Genomic DNA, 22,516 nt, shown 5'->3' on the forward strand with positions numbered 1-22,516 from the left:
TTAAAAGAAACTTACAACCCATTAAAATAGGCACAGCGTGAATTATTAAAAAGTTAAGCTTTTTATATTGGAGTAACTCCAAAAAAAATTGCTAAAGTTGCAAAACAATAAATTAAAAACGATTTTCTCACAATTCAATAACCCACTGAATAATTATAGTTTATTCCTTTTTAGCTTTGTTTTCAACAAACCTTAAAAGTTTATCTACAAACAAAGCTTTACATGATACAAATGTTTTCGCAAATAAAGGTGATGGAAAAGTGTGGTTAAACAATTGGAATAACGCTCAAATTTGATTAGGAAAGTTTAAAAATTCACCAGCCACTAAACCAAACCAATCATGAACAAATTAAACAAAACATGCAGGCGACCAATTTGATCAAGCGAATGGGAAGGCATTCATGGACCGCTAAAACTAGTTTACCTACCCCTAAGGGGTCCATGAACCGCATTTTAAGAACCCCTGCACTAAACCAAACTATTCATAAAAAGTGTAGTTAAACAATTTAGGTATACGCTAAAATTCGATAAAGAAAGTTTAAAAAAATTCACCAACCACTAAACCATATTATTCAAGAAAATTACAAAACACTTACAGGCGACCAATTGGATCAAGCAAATGGAAAAGGACAACTTACGCGTGGTTTACGCGGCTGACCCCGGCTACATGAAGTCGGTTGAGAACGCGATCCGGGTCGGCGAGACGCTGCTCCTTTGTGACGTAGGAGAGACCCTTGACCCCGAGCTGAGGCCGGTGCTGCAGCGCGAGATTTCGCACAGGTGGGAAAAAGGTCGTTTTTTTACTATCTGGCGCTGAGATGCATCTTAACTAAGTGCCTGCTTTGTTTTTAACAAGCCTTTCAAAATAACCACCCTAGACGCCGTTGACATGGAACATTATGCTTATACCGAACCACTTCTTTACATCGCGTAACACAGAACAATATTAAACGAGCTATTAAATGTTTGGGAAGAGTTTGTTTTTAATGTTGTTGGAAAAGTAACTTTAGCCGTTAGGTAAAGTTGTCGTATCCGCTACTCGCTGGATACTAGGTGGTATCGGTGCCGATCCGATACCTAATTGAAGAGGGATTTTAGCCGGGGATTGTGCTCTAAACCGAACGATTGCTGCTTTGAAATGTGCATTGATCCAGACGTACTAGGTTATCAACACAGAGCTGTCCCGACAAGTAATTATATATTTTAACTGCCGCATTCCTATCACATAGGTCCTTACATATTTTGTGCTTCCCATTAACCTGTTATTTGCACACAGAGCTGGTCAAGACTACATCGTGATCGGTGGCACCGAGATAAGCTATAACAGCAACTTCCGCTTGTATATGGCGACGAGCAGGGCGAACCCACACTTCCTACCAGCTGTATGCATCGCCGTAACACTTGTTAACTTCACTGTGACCTTTGAAGGACTTCAGGTGGGTTCAGTTTAATGCGGTTGTGTGATATTTTTGGACTGCTATACCTTGTTGCGTCTAAAACCCCACAAACCAAATCTGAGCACGTTTGGTTCAGTATTAACCGTGTTACGTCAATTTGAAAATTCAGATTTAGGTCAAAAAACCCAGTTTCTTTGTTGCACCCAAGCAGAATTATGCCACAACGAACATAAGGTCGCCCATTGAAAGGAGCATACAGCAAATAATGACGTCATAAAAGCAACAGCGTCACGGCGTTGCGTAACAATGGTATCTTTGTGCGTTTTCAAACGAAATCGCGACTGAAAAGAAACGAGGTAAAAAAGAAAACGTGCATTAGGTTGAAATGCAGGCGTTTGGCTTAACGAGGAATTGGAAAATAAAACTAAGCGTTTGTAAATAAAATTATTCTCCTGAAAATTTTGTAAATTTTATCCTTGAATTAGACAAAAAGTGTTTTTGAACAACCCTAATGGATATAAATAGGATTTTGCTCTCACCTGATATTGTCTTTCGGTGTATTCGCCAAAATTAATAAAGTTGCCTTTATATATTTTATCGAACATTAAATCTGCAGTACTACATTGCGACTGTCACCAGTAGGTTTTAAGGTTTGGCATTGGCGAAGAAATCTTGGATCCGCAATCTTATCTAGGTCTGTAAAAATAACCATAGCTGTAGATAACTAAGTATGTGCAAGTTAAAAAAAAAACGTTGGAAAAATTTGTGCCACCATTTGGTTCCATCGAAACACCTTAAAAAACACTGGTCGCAAGATATAGACCTTGATTTTTAACAAAGTATATTTGTTTTGTAAGTGGGTAGACATAAATAGGGTTTGATTTACCCGAAGCTGTACCAAACGATATTGAGTCTTTCGGTGTATTTACCAATTTTTATAAAGTTAGATTTTATTAAGGTTTGGCATTGATAAAGAAATCTTAAGGATCCGCTATCTTATCTAGGCCTGTAAAATGAACATTGACCATAGCTGTAGATAAGGCAAAATATATATATTTTACAAAGGGTCGACCGGCCGGTAAAATGATATCGTTTTATTTTTTAAGGCTTTAGACTTTTTTATTTATATGGACTTAACAACGAGTGCGAAAGAAAAAAGAGGCGAGATAAAACACATTTTAGAAAGCGACGATTTAGCAAAGGGGGCATTAAAATATATTTGGAAATTCAGGCTTACTTGTACTGAGCTTTAAAATAACCCTGTCCACTTGCAGAGTAAGCCTTTACTTTATTTTTTGGCTTTAGAAATTGCAACCTCTGTTTCCTGGCGAAATAATGCAGCTCATTAGGGCGAATGAAGCGAAGGTAAAAAAAAGTACCTTATATTTCGTCACAGGGTCAACTTCTCTCCGAGGTTGTGACCAACGAGCGCCCTCAACTGGAGACGCAGCGAGGCGAGTTGCTAGGCAACATAGCACGTGACATGAAGCTGCTGGGCGAACTCGAGGACAAGGCTTTGATGTTACTCGAGGTAGGGGCTTACCCTTTTCTCTAGCTGTCAAATTGGCTGTTGGCGATTGAAAATACTTACGATATTTTTCTATAATAGTTGTTCTTAACCTTACTCGCCTAGTACTGCCTATAGTGGTTTTCTTTACACCCCACTTGGTTTTATGAGAAACTTTTTTTGTTAAATTTATTTGATTTTATTAGAGCACGAAAATTAATTAAAACCTATGCCTGTACCGCAAGCATCAGAAATAATAGTTTGAGATATAACGGACTCCAGTCATAATACTAAAATAGGACTAATACATATTGATCGTAATGACGTATATATCGGAATAGTTGTTAAACACGTCGGAATAAGACCTAAATAGTCAGAAGCAGGCCTATACAATATTTTAACTAACCCCAAAACCCATCCCCTATGTACATCACTAATAATTTGTACATAAATTGTTCTGCTTTAGGTATATTGCATTTTAGGCCTCATTGTGTGTTTCCAATATAACTTTTCGTGGATGCAATTAGACAACACTATCTGTTATATTCCTAAACAATGCACAACAGCTGAAAGATGCTCGTGTGTGTATCGCCTGTAAAGCCTTGACAACCATCGGTGGGTTTATGTAACACACTAGCAGGTCATTGAAATAACTGCTAGAAAATGGGCACAAAATAGCTGTGCGTTTATTACCTTTGCATAGATGTAACCGTAAAAGAGCAAAAGAAGAGATATGCCTTTAAAGTAAATTAAATTTTATTTGATATATAAAATAACCACAAACAACAACAAATAACCCTGTCTGTAGAAATTCTTGGCCCGTTGACGGGACACGAACTGATTTTTATTAAATTAAAACATGGCGAGTTCATTGATACAATTATTTGTACATTTGGGATTCCTTTGCAGCAAGATAAACGAATGCAAATGTCAGCTAAAATACCGATAAAAACATACGCTGCATGAATGCTGTTGAAAGTTGTATTTATTTTGAGCTTTGGTTTTTAAAACTACACTGGTGCCTTGAAAATTGTCTTACTATTGGTTCTGATTCTCGAAAAACATCATGTCCTGAAATCAAAATAACGGTGGTTAGGGTTAGGTGGTGGTTGATGAGTGCAAAACAGGGCAAATAATATTGGTTAGTTTTATCAAAATCAGTAAACTGTTTTGTTTGGATAGGGACGTTCATTCTAAAACAGAAAAAATGTCATACTTTGCCAACAGACTTTCATGTTTATGTGGTTTCAAAGCAGACTTTAAACAGATTTACAAACTACTCCTAAAATATATATATAGAAAGCAGTTTTTCAAAATATGGCAGACTAAAACAAAATAAGTATACTGTTACTGCCAGGCATTGTTTTAATTGCACAATTGTTCTTCCGGCAAAATTTAATTAAAGTTCCAACGCTTTGACCACCTATTCGGGCAATCTTCTTCAGGGCAATATTATTCTTTGCTTGAATAGGTGATCGAACGTTGGTACTCAAATTAAATTCTGCCAGAAGAATAATTTTGCTATTAAAACAAAATAATTAAAACAAAAAGTGAAGATTAGTTTAAACTAATATTTTCGCAAATACAAACATTGGGTTTTTTGGGGGGAGCAACCACTAAAACTTAAAAAAATATTAGGTCACTCGACGAAACTTGTCATTAGGGATGGCCGATAATTTTACATTGAAGCCGATGCCCGATACCAAGAGGTTGTATCGGTACTCGTCCGATAGGAGGGGGTGGAATCGGTGCCGATACCCAATTAATATGGAAATTTCAGCCATAATTTGCGATCCGACGGAGCTGTTCTAACTTAAAAGGTTAATTTGTCACAAAAAGTTAGTTTACAAGTGGAGGTTACTAAGCTTTCTAAAAATAAAGCGAATTTCGACGTAATCAACCTTAAACATTTTATTCTTGAACGTTTCAGCTTCAGTTATTTTGCTTGTTTAGGCATAGTTATGACGTCATTTGGTATCGGACAGATCGCGATACTATTTGTCAAAAATATCGGTTATCGGTATCCGAATAAAAACATATCGGACTACCCACTTGTGCACCGTGACTTGACCAAATAGCTGTGTAACTAATTGAATTATACTTACAATGAGGAAGGTGGCGCCAAGCAGAGTGGCTTTCATCTTAACGTCCAAGTCCATCGGAACTAAATGAAAAATAAACATAAGCTATTAACTACAGGCTTGCAAAAATCTTGCCCGCCTTCTGGTGACAAGCATTTTTGGTCCAAATTATTCGGTTTTTGTCTTGTTCTTAAAGTTAAATGCTGTATTCGCCTAACGAATATTACGTAAACCTTGCCACGTTTTTACCAAGGAAACTAATGATCCGACAGTTTCGCTAAAGCCGCAAATCTTTTTGGGGGTTGCGAAAAAACAACCCGGCGGTGCTCATTGCCCTGGACAACTAATTCTTGGATTTGGTATTTTGGTATTTCTTGCAAAATCAAGCTTTGAAGGTAATATGTTGTCAGTACAGAAGAGCAACGTTAGGGTAGCCGTAATCCGGCCCGCGGCTAATTTCGAACATAACTTTTTGAGGCAGAAACAAGCCTTAAGATTTTTTTCGTGATTCAGAATACTTTAATGAATATATTACTGTTGTAAGGCATCCTCGCCTATATTCTTACCAGCTTGTCAAAACGAGAAATTTAAAGATTATTTTAAAAAGGAACCACACGTTGTATTATGTGTATTTCCAATTTTTTGACGCGGCACACCACGACGTTTTCTGTTTCTCAGACAGTCGGCCGTAAAAAATAATTGCCCACCTGTGCTAGACAGTTGGCAACACTGGGATTGATTTTAAAATGCATGGTTCACGAAACAAGCCCTTTTTAAAGTGGACCAATAAAAAAGTTAATTTCAAAAGCGAAATAACTTACACGTAAGTGAGAAGTTTGTGGCGTCAGTAAACATTTCCTTCGCCATCCCCGAATACTGCTTGGTGATGCGGCCCACCGACTGCTCTTGTGTGGCGCCCTTGGCGTAAATCTCGAAGGGAAAGTCGCAGGTGCAGCACACGCCGCTACATACGCAGCACGGGCCCTTGATCGTGAAGATTTCCGAGCCGTTCGCGTCGTGTATTGAGTAGTGGGGGATCCAGAACGACTGTCTGTGGTATAAGTGGCGTTGCAGTGGTCAGTTTTTGATCAAAAAATGAAAATATATATATTTTAGCAGTGGTATAATGACTTAAGTCATGACTTGTCTGGGACTGATGACTTGACTTAAGTGCACTTGAGTAATTTTTTTTGAATGACTTAGCTTCATATTTTAATGGCACTTGCATTTTTGGTATGTTATGTGAAATAACTGTATTTTGGGTAAAATTACTTGACTTAAACTAAAGTTATGACGTATGTTAAGGTGCTTTATATGAATAATTTCAGTAAAATTGGGTTATTTAGGCCAATTTTAAAAGCTTATGAATAGGGACTGCTTCGCTGACGCGTATATAAACCGTAAAACTCAAAGCGCGAAAAAAACGAGTAAAATCAGGATCAGACATTTGTAATAGGAATAGATATTTCGTCAGTTCCTTATTCAAAAAGTGTCTTATTTAAATATAGAAACTGGCGATTACTGTTTCAGCGAAATATGTATATTCCTTTAAAAAGTCTAATCCTGGTTTTACTCTGTTTTTTAAACTTTAGGTTTTATTGTTAAATCACATTAGTTGCGTTCTAGGTAAAGTGGCCGACTTCTATAAAAGTATTTTTCCTGTTTACATAAACTCACAAGACTCAAGTATTAATTGATCATGTGATGGCGTGAAACCACGTGAAATAACTGCTACGTGTTTGCTGCATTGTTTACAATGCGCCAGCGTAAAGGTTGACGGACTTTAATTGGCAAACAGCGGTTAGTTTGAACAAGGGTTTGTCAAAGTTTGCTTATGCACTTCTCAAAACATATGTGGTCGTTCAGTTTTGCCAACTGCTGGATTTTGATCAATGATATAGTTTCTTAAAATAGAACAAAATTTAAGGACCTTTAGGAGCTTCCATTTTTTTATTATTTAGTGAGCTTTTGTTATGTCATTTCGGCATCGCGAAATCTTTTCTGAGAAATAGTATTAAACAAATAGGATGCCCAGCGAAATAACTATTTCCTATTTGTAATTGTTCTTTGAAATATGGAACGCGTAGAACTTTATATCACGCGCGATGCGTTTGGTCAATTTCTTGTTCTGATTGCGCAAGATTGCATCGTAGGCAATTAAACGGACAAGTTAGCCTTCAGTCATTAAAGTTACACATAATTTGTTACGCATTAATAAATTAGGACTTCAGTAGATCTTAAGACAACAAACAGTTTCGCATAAGTGTACTCGCCAGCGAGTTGGTGTTAATCATCCCTCGCCCAGACAAATCTCCACTCGCATTGTCGAGTAGGCGAGTGCTATAGCTCAACCCTGGTAGGTTAGTATATGGGTGAGATTTAGGGAACTCACGATTGTCGAATGCTCCCAATGACGGTTCCTGCTGGAGATTCGACGTCCAACGTGAAGGCGCAACAGTCTGTGTTGGCGCACCAGCAGCAACCCGCACAACACTTGAAGGGACGGTTCACGCGAATCACCTCCTAAAAACAAAGTACCTTGGTTAGCTTAAGAATAACACAGAACGATCACGCAAACTTCAATTATCGCCTAATATAATCTATTTGAAGGAAATTCGGCTCCACAGCGAATGCCTGGTTCAATGCGTTGTTTTCATTTTTTTCAATATGCCTTGGTCAGCTTATAAAAAGGGTTAAGGGCGGTACAAATTGTCCAATAATACGATCACGCAAGCTTCAATTAGCGCCAAATATATTTATATTTTAACAAGGTTAGAGGGCTCCACTGCGAATGCCTGGTGAAATAGTTTTCTTTTTTTCCCATTGGCCTCACAATCGGTGCTTACCTGTCCCGAGTTGTCGGTAATGTGCATCATGAAACCTCTCGCCTGCTTACAGCAAATCCGCATGCACAGGCCCGACTCTATAACACAAAAAAACGTTAACTCCGTTATAAATTTAAAGTAATTACATTCATGATTTTGCTATAGAGAAAATTTGTGTCCTGTGGAAACACCATACGACCTAACCCAGTACACCTAACCCCCTTTTTGGCGACCCAATTTTTATCAATTGCGGCAATTTTAAGTCGTCGATGTACATTTTTGCAGAAATGTAAGAGAAAAACGAAACAAAAAATTCGTCAAAACTGCATCCTCAAGTGTTAAAAAAACAATAGGTTTCAGTCAAGTGAAACGGGGTTGGCGCAAAGTCTTAAAATGAATCTTAAAATGTTTTTTTAATACATTGAATAAAAAACTATGGTTTTCCAAAAATGCTTTAGTCTTTAAATTGATTTGATTTGCAGCTTAAACTACTCGTTTAAAACAAGTGCTATACTAAACCACATTGTTTTAAACTATTTGATATCGTGTTAGCCATGGCATTTACAGTGTTTTGTATTGGAATTACAGCTACAAATCAAATTATTATATTCAAAACAATTATCGTGCTGTAAATTTAGGTCGATTTTCTTGCTGAAAGGTCTTCGAATGTCTCTTATTTATTTAATAAAAAATGTTATTTCATACAAAAGTGTGGCAATAGTCCTATAAAATACCTTCGTGTGCGAAGTAGCACTGCTGTCCGACGCTGTTTTTAATTACAAATCGATTCCTCGTTTCGATGTCTGTTATTGCTGTGAAAAAAATAGAAAGTGTTAATGAACAACCGAACAATATCCATACATTGTATATTTACTGGAATTTTAGTTTTTTAACAAATAGGTATGGCCAGTGATAACGGTATGTGTAACTATACTACACCGGGAGCCTTCAAAAGTCATTCGTAAATTCGTAGCCAAAGGCTATATCGCTAAGGAACAGTGGTTCTAAATTTTTTCATACTTTTTCCCCCCTTACAAGCGCAAACACTGTCAATTTCTACCCAGCAAAAGCACAAACTATTCTGCTTTTTTCATTTATTACTTTGATGTACCAAAAGAGTCGACAAAATTGAAAAGTACATGTGAGTAAAAATTACAATAGAAACAACTGTGCCAAAAGTCAAGACTTGTTACAGAATTTGGATGCGCTAATGTAAAGAAACAATAAAATTCGATTAATAGACTCTTTGTTGTACAATAACAATCATTACAGTTAAATAGGCAATTTATTGCATATAACCGTAACAAAAATCATCCATTTTTCTTCCATAGAACAAATTTCCTCCAAAAATTTAAAAATTCCTTCCTAAGGGAGCCAGGTGGCTTCCTTTTGAGATCCACTGGTGTAAAACGTTTAAAATGCATGCATTTTTGAGTGCTTTTGGGTTACTAGGTTAGTTGAAAACTATAGGTTTGGCCAACCTGTTGGTCCACTACAATACGTTAAATCAATCGGTAATAATTAATCCGCTCTGTTGGAGTCTTTTAAGAATTTTTATAGCTACAAAAACGCAGTTTAGTTAATATTCAACTCCAATGAGGTAAGGATTGTTGGGACAAGCGAAATATCTTCAAGACCCTTAATCACAGCACATTGTGCCGACCATAAAAGTTCAAATTTTTTCAATATATTTAGAATGGTGTGGTTTTAAAGTGCGTACCGTTTTATATTTTTGGATTTGAGTGATTTTACGTTTTACCTTTCAATGATCGTTTCCCATATATCTATAAGTTATGCTTGTGTAGGTAAATTATCCTATGCAAGTTACGGATATTCTATATCCGTCGCGCTTTGTCGCAATTTTGCAATAATGGTAACTGATTTTGGTAACCGAAGCCCCTTCAATAATGAGTGTTTACTAAGTGATTAATTGCCTATAATATAAATAGCTTTACCTACATACACAGTAAACCATGGTTGAATCGCAAAACACAGCTTGTATGGCTTTGTTAATTGTTAAGTTTTGCCAAAAATGCTCCGTCTTTTTTTTTCGTTTCAACGAATAAAAATAACTGAAAACGTTAGTACTTAATATTACAAACTACTTGGTAGCACTAGTTCATTTGCTAAGCAGGCATTTTTCCGAATTGCGCCCAAGGAAATAATGCTAATTAGCTCTCTGAGTCCCAAATTACACTTAACAAATAAATATACTGTGTTTTAGGTTTAATTCAAACGTAAAGAGTTGTGTAATTTTTTTCAAGTAAGCATTTTTTGCGCTTTCCCTTTACCTTCAAACAGTTCGACTTGCTGTTGTATTAGCACTTGGTCCAGTTGTGTGAGGTACTCCAGGCCAGGTGGGCAACCAGGAACTGTCGGTGCTACCATCCATTGAGGCTGGTTTACAACTGGTGCCTACAGTATTAAAATGTCAGGTTAAAATCGTTGAAATGTTTATTTAAAATCGCAATCCTGTGTGTATGGATAAACGTGGACCACTTATTATACAAATTTATATACGTTGGGATCTATTTGGCCCGCAAAATTATCTTATGTGGCCAGCGGATCATTATGAATTAAACTTTGCATAATGTTTTCTATTTGCATACAACCTATTATCCTCAAAGGCCTTATTTAAAACATACAATAAAACGTTAAAAGTTTGAAAAATATTGAACACAATTTACCATGGAAGTTTATAAATATAGACTATTAAATTTGGCCCCATAAAATACTAGAATGATATTGTGTTCCCAAATGTTAGCAGTCTTGGACTACCATAATCTAGTCCTTCTGAAGTCGCACTGACTAACGGTACTGCACATTACTAGTATTAGCACACCAGCTGCTTTCAGAGAGGCTTATCGAAATTAGTCGACGTAATCAGGATTATCGTGTAAATAAGAATGGATGCAATTGGGTACACATGTGCCAGTATTTCATGGCACTTCACGCTGATATCTCGGGTGTGCAGCGCTAAATTTTTGGGCACAGGTGTGCAATCATGTTTTTTTGCACACCTTAGGTTGAAAATCCTGCCACAATTTACATTTTTTTCTAAGTTTAAGTGCATCAAGGTTTTATGCACAACTTAGGTTGCCGGTACGTAAAAAACCGCGCAATTTACTGATTAAAGTGTGCGCAAAAAATGCGTTCAGTAAATCTTTAGGTGTTCAGCTGCCACAGACTGCACACCGGTATATCTTCAGGCTACATAGTAAGAAAAAAAGCTGGAAAAATGTATTTCTCCCAATAAAAGACAGATAACAATTAAATCCTTATTCGTTTAAAACACATGAAATGGAATGAGAATAATTTACAGGCATTTTATTTTAATATTGCTGCTACTTTAAATATTTATAAGGCTTAGGGTGCAATTTACTTCGCCGCATTTTATAAAAACAAGTTTACGTTTGTAGCCGGCACTTACCTGCTGCATATTTAACGTGTTCTCTTGGCTGTAGTCAACAATAAAGCTAATTCCAGTAAAAACTTACACTGCAACCTACACCTGTAACAAAACAGCTGTTTAGCAATTTAAAACTAGATATCTAAAATTTTACAATACACAAATAACCATAACGCTCTCGAAATATGACAGAAACGAACGTCAAATGTAAAACCAAACCTTTCCGCTAAAATTAAAGTGTTTGCTGCGTTGCAGTAAAAAATAGCTCTGTTCAAACCACAGAAGATTTAACTTTAAAATCCTTCGGTAAACATTTGCTTTTGACCTGGTTTGGCATTATGACGTCACAGCTTCGGTCAACAAAGCATGAATATTAAATATAGTTTGCGGGCTTTATTAATTTTTCATGTAAAACCACAAAAGAAAAACATTCAACCCACTATTTTGCTCATTAAAAGTGACCTGTTTCTAATCGGAACTGGTATTTGTAATAGGCTTGCAACTTGGCAGAGTTTTTGTGCCAGGCAAAAGTAAGCAGTGCTTGGCTGTGCCTTGTATATATATGGAAGAGGCTATTTACCCGGACAACAAAGTTGTTTAAATTGGTGTTTAATCACTGATGGGTGTATGCGTTTCCAAGCGAGCCAGGAAAATAACAGGCACCAGGCTAACAAAGTAATTTAAATGAATCAAGGAGTAAATCATTAAAATAAAGCAAAACTCGGGAAAATCAATTTAATAACACCACCATCTGAATCTAAACGCTAACCCAGACCAATGTAGGGTGTACGTGAAAAAGTAAATAGTACTCAAACTTTCTGCTTGAAATCGTAGGCGTCCCTGCCTTCATTCTGAATTATTTAATGACTGCCTTGCCAGTTTATGTACGAAACAGAACTGCCTGATTTATACAGCTTGTAATACGATCCCAGCAAAACCCAGTCAACCAACACTGAACAAACAGTCGTTCTATTTTAACAATTCTTCGCCCTTTGAACAACAAACAATGCTCTCACCTTTTACACTCACAAGTCGACATTGTTAGCTGGAGAGACAATACTTATAATCTGACAGTTTCAATAAGTCTGGTTTAATTGTGTCTTACAAACCATCTATATTTTAAATTGCTAATGCATCAAATTGTACACAGTACACCTTATAGAAGACTTAATGTAAGTTGATAATTTTGTATTTCAAACAAAACAAAATCTACCTAAATGTATTTGGTTCCAGCAAGTAATTTTGGCTATCATTTTTGACACGCCTTGTACATAACCAGCTTTGTAACACCCTTCACTTATACTTAATTACAAACAGTTTAATTCATGCAAATACTGGTAGATTGTGTTGTGAAATGCTAATGTGGCTGCATATATAAGTTTCAGAAAAACCACCCAACTGCACTAAAATCCTGCTTACAATGACTGTAATGCTTAAACTGTCTAAAATTGGAAGTTTGGGCTCAAGCCACAAGATTAGATATCTGAAAATCGACCTGGCAAATAACGGGTCATACTGGTAACATTGCCTGAAACTTGGTTTTACTGCATTAAGATTCTGTTGCCAATGCTTAACTGCAAAGATTGGCGCTGGTCTAGAATCCTACAACATTTATTTTAACACTAACTAAACGAGTTGTCAAAGTTGAAATTACAAGGAAGGCATAAATATGTAAGAATCAATGTAATAATAATAATACTTGACCTACCCAAATCCAAAACGCTAACTCTCACCCTAACCCAAACACTGTTAATATAAGCAATGTCAACGCCCTGGCGAAAATGTGGTTGCATTCTAGACCAGCGCCCAAAGATCACATTGAGTGCTTTTCGCGTGAGTGACTGCTCTGCTAGTTACGCTTTAGCGCATTGGATCAGCTTACCAGTTAACGAACCTTGCAGCACAAACAAAATGTTTCCGGGCACACCACGCGTATCATTAAGCGACGTTCTGTTTGTTAGTTAATGATGCGGGTTAGTCTTTGGCTTCGCCTGGTGTTTGTTAGGTAATATTTAATGAACGGCTGCGCAACATTGCAGCAAATAAAAAATGACCTCAACAGATTAGGCGGTCAATAGCACTTACATTGGCCTAAAGAGTTTAACGTGTAACAACGCTCTTGCCCCAGACGGACTTTTAGGTCGCTAAGCCACTTTTAGATCGATAAAATTTAATAGTTTGACTTGTTTCATTATGCCATCACTATTCTTTAAACGTTTGCACAAAGAAGGATGAAACATATTTAAAAAAAAAATAGTAAAACGAACACAAACCAAGTGCACGTACTTGTCTAGTTTAAATTCTTCTAAAAACTTGTTATTATGCTCTACCTTCTACAACATAGGTCACAAAACTTTTTTCATAAAGAGCTGATAACTCTAGGCCTGACCATCACGGGCCGGATAACAATTAAGATTTACTGTCGCGGGCCGGATTTTGTTTTATCGTCAAACTTTATTAAATTTATTATTGTTTAACGAGGGAAATATTAATAACTTTGCAATAAAAGCTGTAGTTAGCCTTAATGGTTTGCGCTACAGCTTAAAATTATATCAAAATTTAGCTTTGAATTGCATCTAACAACATTTTGCAACTCTACTTCATCTTTATAAAGTAAATATGCCGCGGGCGGATTAATTGACCCGGCGGGCCGTAGTTTGGTGACCACATCCATGGGTGCCTCCACACACCTCTGCAATTTCAAAATGCGATTATTATTAATATTTAAGTTAAATTATGTGTAAGTTCATACTGCCCTCAATCCCTGGAAAATTTCTGCGGGCGTTTCTGGCCACTGCTCTACAAGAAAAATCCACCCCCAACTCCGCAATCAGCGCTTTTGTCAGCACTCATTGCACTTACGTCAGCCAATTCTCTCGCAGAAAAAGGGAGACACATTCTGGACACATTTACTTTACCTTCATTAGGGTAATAAGCCGAGGGCCGGATTAATTGACCCGGCGGGCCGTGGTTGGGTGACCACAGCTCTACAAGGAAAACATCCCCCAACTTCACAATAAGCGCTTTTGTCCGTACTCAAAGGTTGATTTGTGCAATTCTTCTCGTTAGGGGTGGATTAACATAGGGTAGAAACAGCATTATCCTAGAACGGTATATCCACCTTTAGGTGGTTTACGGAAAATAGAACCCAGGGGTATTAAAATTGATCCACTAGCGAAGGTAGAAATTTCCACCTTTTCAGTTTACAGTACCAGGGAAATTCGCAAAATTCCTCCCCTTTAGGGTGGATTAACATAGGGTATAAACATCATTATCCCTGAAGGTTGGAACGTTATATCCACATTTTGGGTGGTTTACGGAAAATAGAACCCAGGGGTATTAAAATTGATCCACTAGCGAAGGTAGAAATTTCCACCTTTTCAGTTTACAGTACCAGGGAAATTCGCAAAATTCCTCCCCTTTAGGGTGGATTAACATAGGGTATAAACATCATTATCCCTGAAGGTTAGAACGTTATATCCACATTTTGGGTGGTTTACGGAAAATAGAACCCAGGGGCATAAAAATTGATCCACTAGCGAAGGTAGATATTTTCACCTTTTCAGTTTAAAGTGCGGTATTTACACGAACGAATTCTCGTCAGCGGCCTTTAACATAAATCGTTTTAAGTCAGAAACGCAATTGGTACCCTTGGTTTAGAAAATATAAAAGGCAATAACCTCCCCCAACTCGGAAATAAGCGCTTTCATCCGCACTCAAAGTATTTATGCTCGCTCAATTTTCTCGCAGAAACAAGAAGGACACATCTTGGATGACGAGGACCTGATCCGGACTCTCAAGCAAAGCAAGTCAACGTCGGCTGAGGTCCATCAGCGACTGACCATGTCCGAGGAAAACGAGCGACGCACCGAGGCCGCCAGGGGGCGCTACCTTCCCGTGGCCACCAGGGGCGCTGTGCTGTACTTTGTGCTGGCAGATTTGGAGACGCTCAACCCGATGTACCAGTTCTCATTGCAGTGGTTCAGTGAGCTGTTTATACAATGCATTGGTGAGTTTATTAGGTTGTGTTGGCTATGAATGGTCGAAACCAGAGGTTCTTGAACTGTGTGTTGCGACGCCCTAGTACAGTGATTCTTAACCTTTTATGGCTTACTCAAACATAATAAATAGATTTTCGGCACCCCGTCATGAATTTTCGTTTAGTATTTTACTTAAATGTCACTATAAATGGAACTGGACCAACACAATACCCATCGGCACCCTTCAGCATTAGAAATGGCACACCTAGGCGCCGCGGCACCCCGGTTGAGATTTGAGAACCACTGCCCAAGTACGTCGTTTTAGTTTACCAAGGGCTTCACACAATAATTCCGTTTTGTATATACACTCTATTGCGATAAACTAAATGGTTATAAATGGTACTTACCCCTGATATGTTAGCGAACTCATTTATTTAACGAAACTCTATAAGCTGACTATGATTTTCAGATACAAATAATTAAAAATATAAACTTGAGTATAAATCTTATCGCTGGGTGCGTCGCAATTCCAACAAGCCTTTCGAAATGCGTCGCAAGAATAATGTATGGATTTATTGCCAAACAATTGGACTAAAGGGCTTTTTTTCGGTTGGAGTTTGAATTGGCTAAACGAATAGAAACAGCCAGTATTACGAAATGTATGGTTTCAAAAGCCGTAGCTGAATTTCGTTAAACTGGTATGTTTTGCTTAGTTTTTTTTTTATTTATTCTTATTATGTCAGGCATACAATAAGGTATGCTATTTTTACTACACTCACCTTCGGAAAGTTGCCCTAACAAATCAGATTTGTTCAAAAAGTGTCAAATACAATAAAAAACTACGGACGTGCGCCGGTGTCAAAAACGCACGGCTCTGTTGTAATAATTGGCTGTAAGTACCGCCCGTACACAATGCTGTAGTTAGCGTTTGACCACAAGCCTGTATAATTTGAGAGTAGTATAGAAAATAACGGTTAATAAGAATCGGTTTTTAACTCCGAAATATTAGTTAAGGGTTGTAGTTTCGTTGCAGCGAGTCTGTTGCATTGACCCAGTCTATATAGTTTACAGTGCTGCCAGTTTAAATTGGCACAAACTTTGCAGACATACATTGCAGTTTATAATCGGATGCTAAATTAAATTAAGTATTTTATCCATGATTGCGTATTAAAAGATAAATTTGTTTAAAATTAAAAAGTCAGCAACTGCAGCTAATTAAATTTCTTAGCGCATATGCAATCTTTCGCCCGAAAACCATATTACATTTTTTTTGAATGTTTTATTTCTTTGTTTGAGCATATTTATTACATCGTTGTCATATTGGATCGCGATACATTTAAAAAAAAACGATTTCAGATTAACAAAAAAAAAAAAAAAAAAAACCTTAAAAAAAAACGATTTCAGATTAAAATTTAAAATATCGGGTGTCCCTCATCACTATAAGGAAAAAACCTGTCTTTATTATCAACAATGTAAACGTCACGCTTACGTCACGCTTTCCATGACGTAGTTCAAGCACACGAGGGCGCCAGCGAAGGCTCCGCGAGTCGCCCTTCGACCTCGGGAGAACAAAGGGGGATTGTGACGTCAGAAGCTGATGACAATGAGGAATTGTTCCGGATGTTGCAGAAGATGGTGGATGTTCTCACCCAGGGTATTTACAAGGTCAGTATTTTATTTGTTGGTTGAATTTTTGTAACGTTTTTAGATTTTTAACGTGTAATGGTGCGAAAAGACACTAAGTCGGTTACAATTTAACAGAACTTGGTACTTTTTACTAATTTTAAGTTTTTTTGGCTGTGATACGTTGAATTTGTTTGTCGCTGTAATTATAACGAAGCAATAGCACTGCCCAAAATTCGGTCCACTGAAAACCACGATAGGTTAGGAAACATGAAATGTTGTTTGTAAACGACTTGGTGCGGTGTCATGTTGATCCATTCACAACCAGATTCAAATAGGAGTGCTAGGATGACATTTGAAACGCCATTACCACTATCCTTTGCAGCCAGAACTACTTGTTAAGCGCTTTAAGAAAAAAAACTAGTTTATTTTGAGGAGTGTATTTAGCTTGTTTTTTACGATAAAAATGAAAAAATGCATACCCATGGTGTGTCCTGCGGTAATTTTTTAGAATTATCTGATAGTTTGTTTGAAGAATTTGTTTTTTGACCAAACTGTTGTAGTTTCGTTTTTAAATAAATAATGCTAAAAAATTCTCCTGTCATAACTCTAATAAAAGCATGTATGACATCTATTTTTTAGACACAGCAGGAACCTTAGTGTCAGATGGGCTAGCTCATAGCCCCTTAATTGGTGCGAGCTCATATTTTTAATTTAAGGTAATAATCTTCGTTTTTACTAGATCGTGGCTTACAGCTTATTCGCCGAGCACCAGGTCGCATTCTCCTTCATGCTGGCTTCGTCTATAATGCGCAACAACGCCCAGCACCAAGACCAGTGGAGACAACTCGGTCAGCTATCCGACCAACACTGGAACATATTCCTCCATACGAGAGCTCTGGCCAGTATGACCGACGACAAACAACTGGTGAGTACGGTTTTATTAGCACTGCTTTATTACTTGAAAATTTTTTAAGTACATTTTTACGAAAAAACTCGGTGGTGTGAAGTCATTTATCAGCACCTTGTTTACCGTAAATCAGGCATACGAATATATTAGGATGCGAACTTTAAAGTTTCATTTTTTATGGATTTTAGGATAAATAACAAACATGTAACAACGTTGATAAAATGAACTGTATTACGCGGCCCATAAGTGAGTGGGGTTTTATAGAGCACTGGTGCATTACTTACGTAACCGTTACGTACAACTTGGGTATAGTTATAGGTCATTTAAGTAATTTATCAGATCTTTGTTACCCATAAATCAGATATACGAATATGAACTTTAAAGTGTAATTTTTCTTTATAGATTAAAATACATATCGAACATGTGAATCGTTAATCAATTGACTCGCACTAATCGGCTCTAAGTTGTCTTGTTTTATTTTTCAGAAAAAGGGAAAGTTGTCATACTTAAACTATGTTTCAAACTATGGTAAATGCAGTAACAACTTGGTGGTTTAAGCCATTAATCAAAGGCTTGTTTACCAGGCATACGAATATATTAGGATGCGAAAAAAGCTTGTGGTAAATCCTTTCAATTCAACAACATTAACCTTTAAAATTTAGTTGTCGAGATAGATATTTCTACTGGCGTTTATTTAATCGTTATAACGATATATCAAACAATAAAGCATAAAAAATTACGAACTCCTCCTAAAAAACTATTCAACCCAGGAACTTTTCGACGGCCTTACCCCGATGGAACGTCTAGAAGCGGAGACCGCCGTAGAACGCGACCATTCCAAGCAGGACGTTCCGCCCGACTGGTTAAGCGAGGAGCAATGGCGTCAATGTCGCTATATTGAACTTAAGCTAGCCCCCTACCGGACGCTCTGTCGCTCCCTGGTGAAGCGCTCCACCCAGTGGCGGGATTTTATCGAGGACGACGACCCCTACCACCAGATGGCGTCCAAGCCGCGGCGTCGCCTCTTGCTTGACGTCACTACTGATGACTTGGAACATGAAAACGAGTTTGATTGGACAGAGTTGACTCGATTTGAAAGGTGAGTGAAAACTAATGGATCTGATCCTGAAGTTTTTATCAATGTACAGGTATTTATTAATAACACAAAATCTCACAGAAGTGGATTCATACAGTGATGGAATTCAATTTTTTTGTCAGCCGGTTCTACAACAAAAGTCATATTTTTCAGCCGGTTCTGTTACAAAAAGCCATATTTTTCGGCATATAAACTGATTATTTTTATATATGGCAGAACGTCGTTTTATGAAGATAAAAAGATATTTAAAGTAGTTACAAGAACAGGATGCAACCCTAGGGTCCAGGGAATGGTACGAACCGGCTGAATTCCAAAACTGCCAACAGCCACAATAAAAAGCAGCTGCTGTTGTCTCATGACTTGTACTTATGACGCAACAAGTCGATTTTCAGACAAGCAATCACCAAAAGAAAATTACTACAATTATAAAAATTAACACAATGCATAACTGTTACGTGCGAACTTGACTATTAAACATTTTGAAAACCCCAAAAAAATGTGTTTTGAATAAAGCAAAAAATTATAGACAGTAGGCCTACCAGTAATTCTTACCGGTTCGCTGATCTCATAACATTTTGTGAGACGGTTCTACAGAACCGGTGCGAACCGGCTGAATCCCAGCACTGGATTCATATCTTAATTCTAATCAACACAAAACAATGTTATTAAAACAGAAACAACAGCAGTGCAAGTTACATCATCGCCAAATACTTACAGGTAACTAATAAACGCGACCAGGTAGTAACACCAACTGTCGAAGGACAACTACAATGTTAAGGCACCACGTGCTCAGTGACCTTCAACCGCAAGCAACAGAATGCTTACACAATTAAAAGGGTCGTAAAGCACTCACATCAAAATGCGCTTATTTAGGTCGAGTCAGTGCTGTTTATAAATCCTATTTGTTTGTGTGTAAAACCTAAAAAAACAGACTCTACAATTTGTAAATGGCGCATAGCAATTGCAAAAGGCATTGTGGCACATTAACACTTCATAGTAAATAACAAGCATGCAAAGTATTAAAATCCACACGGAATCCTCTCGTTTTTTTGCAATATGTTGAGAACAACATTCTGGATTTTGTTGAAACCATAAACAGCTGAACGCATATCGACTTCACTGCGGATACAAAATTTAGGGTAAATTAAATCAAACTACGGGATTAAAGTTTCTTTTACGGCGGATACAAATTCGAGTGTAAATTAAACCAACAGTTAAAAAAACATGCATTCCGATTAATATTATAGCGGCCTTGGAAGTTGGTGGTCTAACTCTACTCGGTTTGGCGTTTTACACGCTCTGGTCAGCTAAGGAAAATGGCATAACAGTAACTTTCTGGTCTGATGTCTTGGACGTACCAGTGTATTTTTAACTGGTTGGAGGTTGTAGTAAGACGTAATAAGAATATCAAAACCCATACAGAAGTAGGTATCATTTTGAACGTTTTCGAATAACGACTTCACGAAAATTTGTCTAAATTCTTCAACTAACCATTTCACCCGTTTATCGTTGCTTAATTCTGCATAACCTAACCTTCATTTCGTTGGTTTTAATTTAAAGTGTCACTTTCATTGTTTTGTGCAGACTTCTGCTGGTGAAAGTGCTGCGACCAAGTTTTCTTCTTCCATCAGTTCGACTCTTCGTTCGAGATCAGATGGGAGAGACCTTCGTTAAATCAGGAGGATTCGATCTTAACGAAGTCTTCGCCCAATCGCACTCAAACGTACCACTTATATTTGTGCTCTCACCAGGTGCGTTGTGTTTTGTTATTTTTTTGTTTCTAATATACAATAATGCAGTTGGGCAAGATGGTCTAGTTCAGTGCTTAAACTTTTTCAGTTCGCGACCCACTTTTAATGCAAGTTTTATTGTTCGAACCACAATGAGATATAATCAAATGAATAAAAACAAGACAAAATAATGAGGAAATAAGATTAACATTTACATAAAACCTGCATCTTTTCTACTAACGTCGACAAAACACATATAATTGGTAATTTGTTACATTGTTGCCTACATGCTAAGTACTTATATTGCAATAATTTTCCGATCTAATAGAAAGCTGTAACATTTAGAAATGCTTTGCGACTCACCCGAAATAGCTTGGCGACCCACAAATGGATCGCAACCCTCTCGTTGGAAAGAACTGGTCTATGTTTATAAACAATTTGACTCTTCGCAGTCTCACCTTATTTATAGCAGGACGACCACCATCTGTGTTTGCAATAAAATATAGTGCAATCTAAAAATAAAACTTGCTCCACCAGGCAGCATTTCAATAGACAAAAATCGATTTTTTTGTGTAAATTGACCACAGGGGGACTCGAACCGTTGAGCGTCCATCCATTAATAGAAGGAAGGTTTACCTATAGTAAATTAGGCAAGTTAGATACCCGATGCGCTTTTTTCTTATCTTTTCATAGTGTTTTCTTTTTCTGACAAATGTGGCCAAAACTGTAACAGTGTTAAATGATTCGCTAGCAGCACTGTTGCTAGCGGTGCCCGATACTTGACATTTTATTCCGATACCGATATGTTTGACAAAAATATCGCGACCCGGTCCGGTACCAAATGACGTCATTACTGTCCTTAATCAAGCAAAAAAGAAAGCATTGAAACGTCAAAAACAGGCAAAATTTGGTTATGTTTTAAGAAATTTTGTTAGATGCCGTTTTAACCCTAGTTTTTATAAATTACCTATTAAGGTAAAATTGCTGCGTAGCATCGCAAATTTATTTTTCTGTTGACTATTTGCAATTACAAATGAATTCGCTTTACAAAATACCGCCAATTATAAACAATATTTTAGTTTTTAGCTACTGGATCTCCTTAAACCGTTGTTAATTTTGTTCGGCAACCCATATATTAAAACTTTTACCAATTTACTTTGAAAACGAAAATAAAGTAAGCTTATTAACATAATTGTAGAGTATATTAGGGTTTTGATACAAAAAAAACCTGCTGTAATACATGGCATTGAGAACTATTATTGGCTTTAAGAACTATTACAAAATGCCGGCCAATTCTAACCCGACATTCCTGGTCTCTCTTGACTTAGGGACTGAACCCTCACCCATCTGCTGCGCTACTTCATGAAAAGAAAATGTCATTAAAACTCTAAACACTGGCATAGGATTTTAAAATTTTCCCCTTCTTTTTTTCCCTAGGGACCGACCCCTCGGCCCAGCTGCTGCGATACGCCAAAGAGGTCCGGGGATCCACCTTACACGTTGACATGGTGTCCCTGGGGCGGGGTCAGGGCCCCAAGGCCGAGGACCTGATCCACAAGGCCCAAATACTAAAGGGGAGATGGGTGTTCCTGCAGAACTGCCATCTGGCCGCCTCATTTATGCCCAGGCTCCAGGTAAGTTGTTTGAAATTCTTGATTTTCTGGGTCAAATAAGCTGGCCGCTGCAAATTTCCTTAATTATGCCCAGGCTACAGGTAAGTTTTTTAGAATACTTGATTTTTGGATTTTTGTAAAAATATTTGGATTTTTTTTTAATTTCTTGATTCAATAATGGATTACAGGTCATACCTTTTAAATTTTTAAAAGGATAAATTCGACAATTCAAACGACGATAATTTTGACAACCATGTGATGCGTTTTCAACACTGACAGCAAAAGTGTAATCAGTAGGGCGATTATATTTTGACTTGTCAAAATTATTTCAAGTCAGAACAGAAT

General features: G+C 37.3%; 2 protein-coding genes across 2 annotated transcripts in view; one reads left to right on the top strand and one right to left on the bottom strand.

The window, feature by feature from the left end:
* The window catches only part of LOC146134862 (dynein axonemal heavy chain 6-like), a 205,502-nt gene that overhangs the window by 72,839 nt on the left and 110,147 nt on the right, over positions 1 to 22,516 (top strand). The window contains exons 70-78 of the mRNA XM_083395693.1: positions 599 to 780; positions 1,277 to 1,436; positions 2,794 to 2,928; positions 14,970 to 15,228; positions 16,710 to 16,864; positions 17,565 to 17,750; positions 18,503 to 18,831; positions 20,413 to 20,579; positions 21,996 to 22,192. Coding sequence (XP_083251819.1) covers positions 599 to 780; positions 1,277 to 1,436; positions 2,794 to 2,928; positions 14,970 to 15,228; positions 16,710 to 16,864; positions 17,565 to 17,750; positions 18,503 to 18,831; positions 20,413 to 20,579; positions 21,996 to 22,192 — 1,770 coding nt within the window. The remainder of the gene's footprint in view (positions 1 to 598; positions 781 to 1,276; positions 1,437 to 2,793; positions 2,929 to 14,969; positions 15,229 to 16,709; positions 16,865 to 17,564; positions 17,751 to 18,502; positions 18,832 to 20,412; positions 20,580 to 21,995; positions 22,193 to 22,516) is intronic.
* LOC146134863 (phospholipid scramblase 1-like) lies at positions 3,592 to 11,317 on the bottom strand. Its single transcript, XM_083395806.1, has 8 exons — positions 11,241 to 11,317; positions 10,102 to 10,225; positions 8,545 to 8,622; positions 7,832 to 7,908; positions 7,378 to 7,508; positions 5,807 to 6,036; positions 5,010 to 5,068; positions 3,592 to 3,975 (listed from the first exon to the last, which is right to left on the bottom strand). The coding sequence occupies exons 1-8, from the start codon at positions 11,247 to 11,249 to the stop codon at positions 3,943 to 3,945; spliced, it is 741 nt and encodes a 246-aa protein (XP_083251932.1). The 5' UTR covers positions 11,250 to 11,317; the 3' UTR covers positions 3,592 to 3,942.

This window comes from Ascidiella aspersa, chromosome 8 (assembly GCF_963924565.1).
Source record: "Ascidiella aspersa chromosome 8, kaAscAspe10.2, whole genome shotgun sequence".
Classification (NCBI taxonomy): Eukaryota; Metazoa; Chordata; class Ascidiacea; order Phlebobranchia; family Ascidiidae; genus Ascidiella; species Ascidiella aspersa.

Coding starts and splice junctions, on each gene's coding strand:
- LOC146134863 (XM_083395806.1), bottom strand. Junction 7,909..8,544: donor GTGCTACTTCGCACACGAAG/GTATTTTATAGG, acceptor TTTGTGTTATAG/AGTCGGGCCTGTGCATGCGG. Junction 5,069..5,806: donor CACAAACTTCTCACTTACGT/GTAAGTTATTTC, acceptor TTTTTCATTTAG/TTCCGATGGACTTGGACGTT.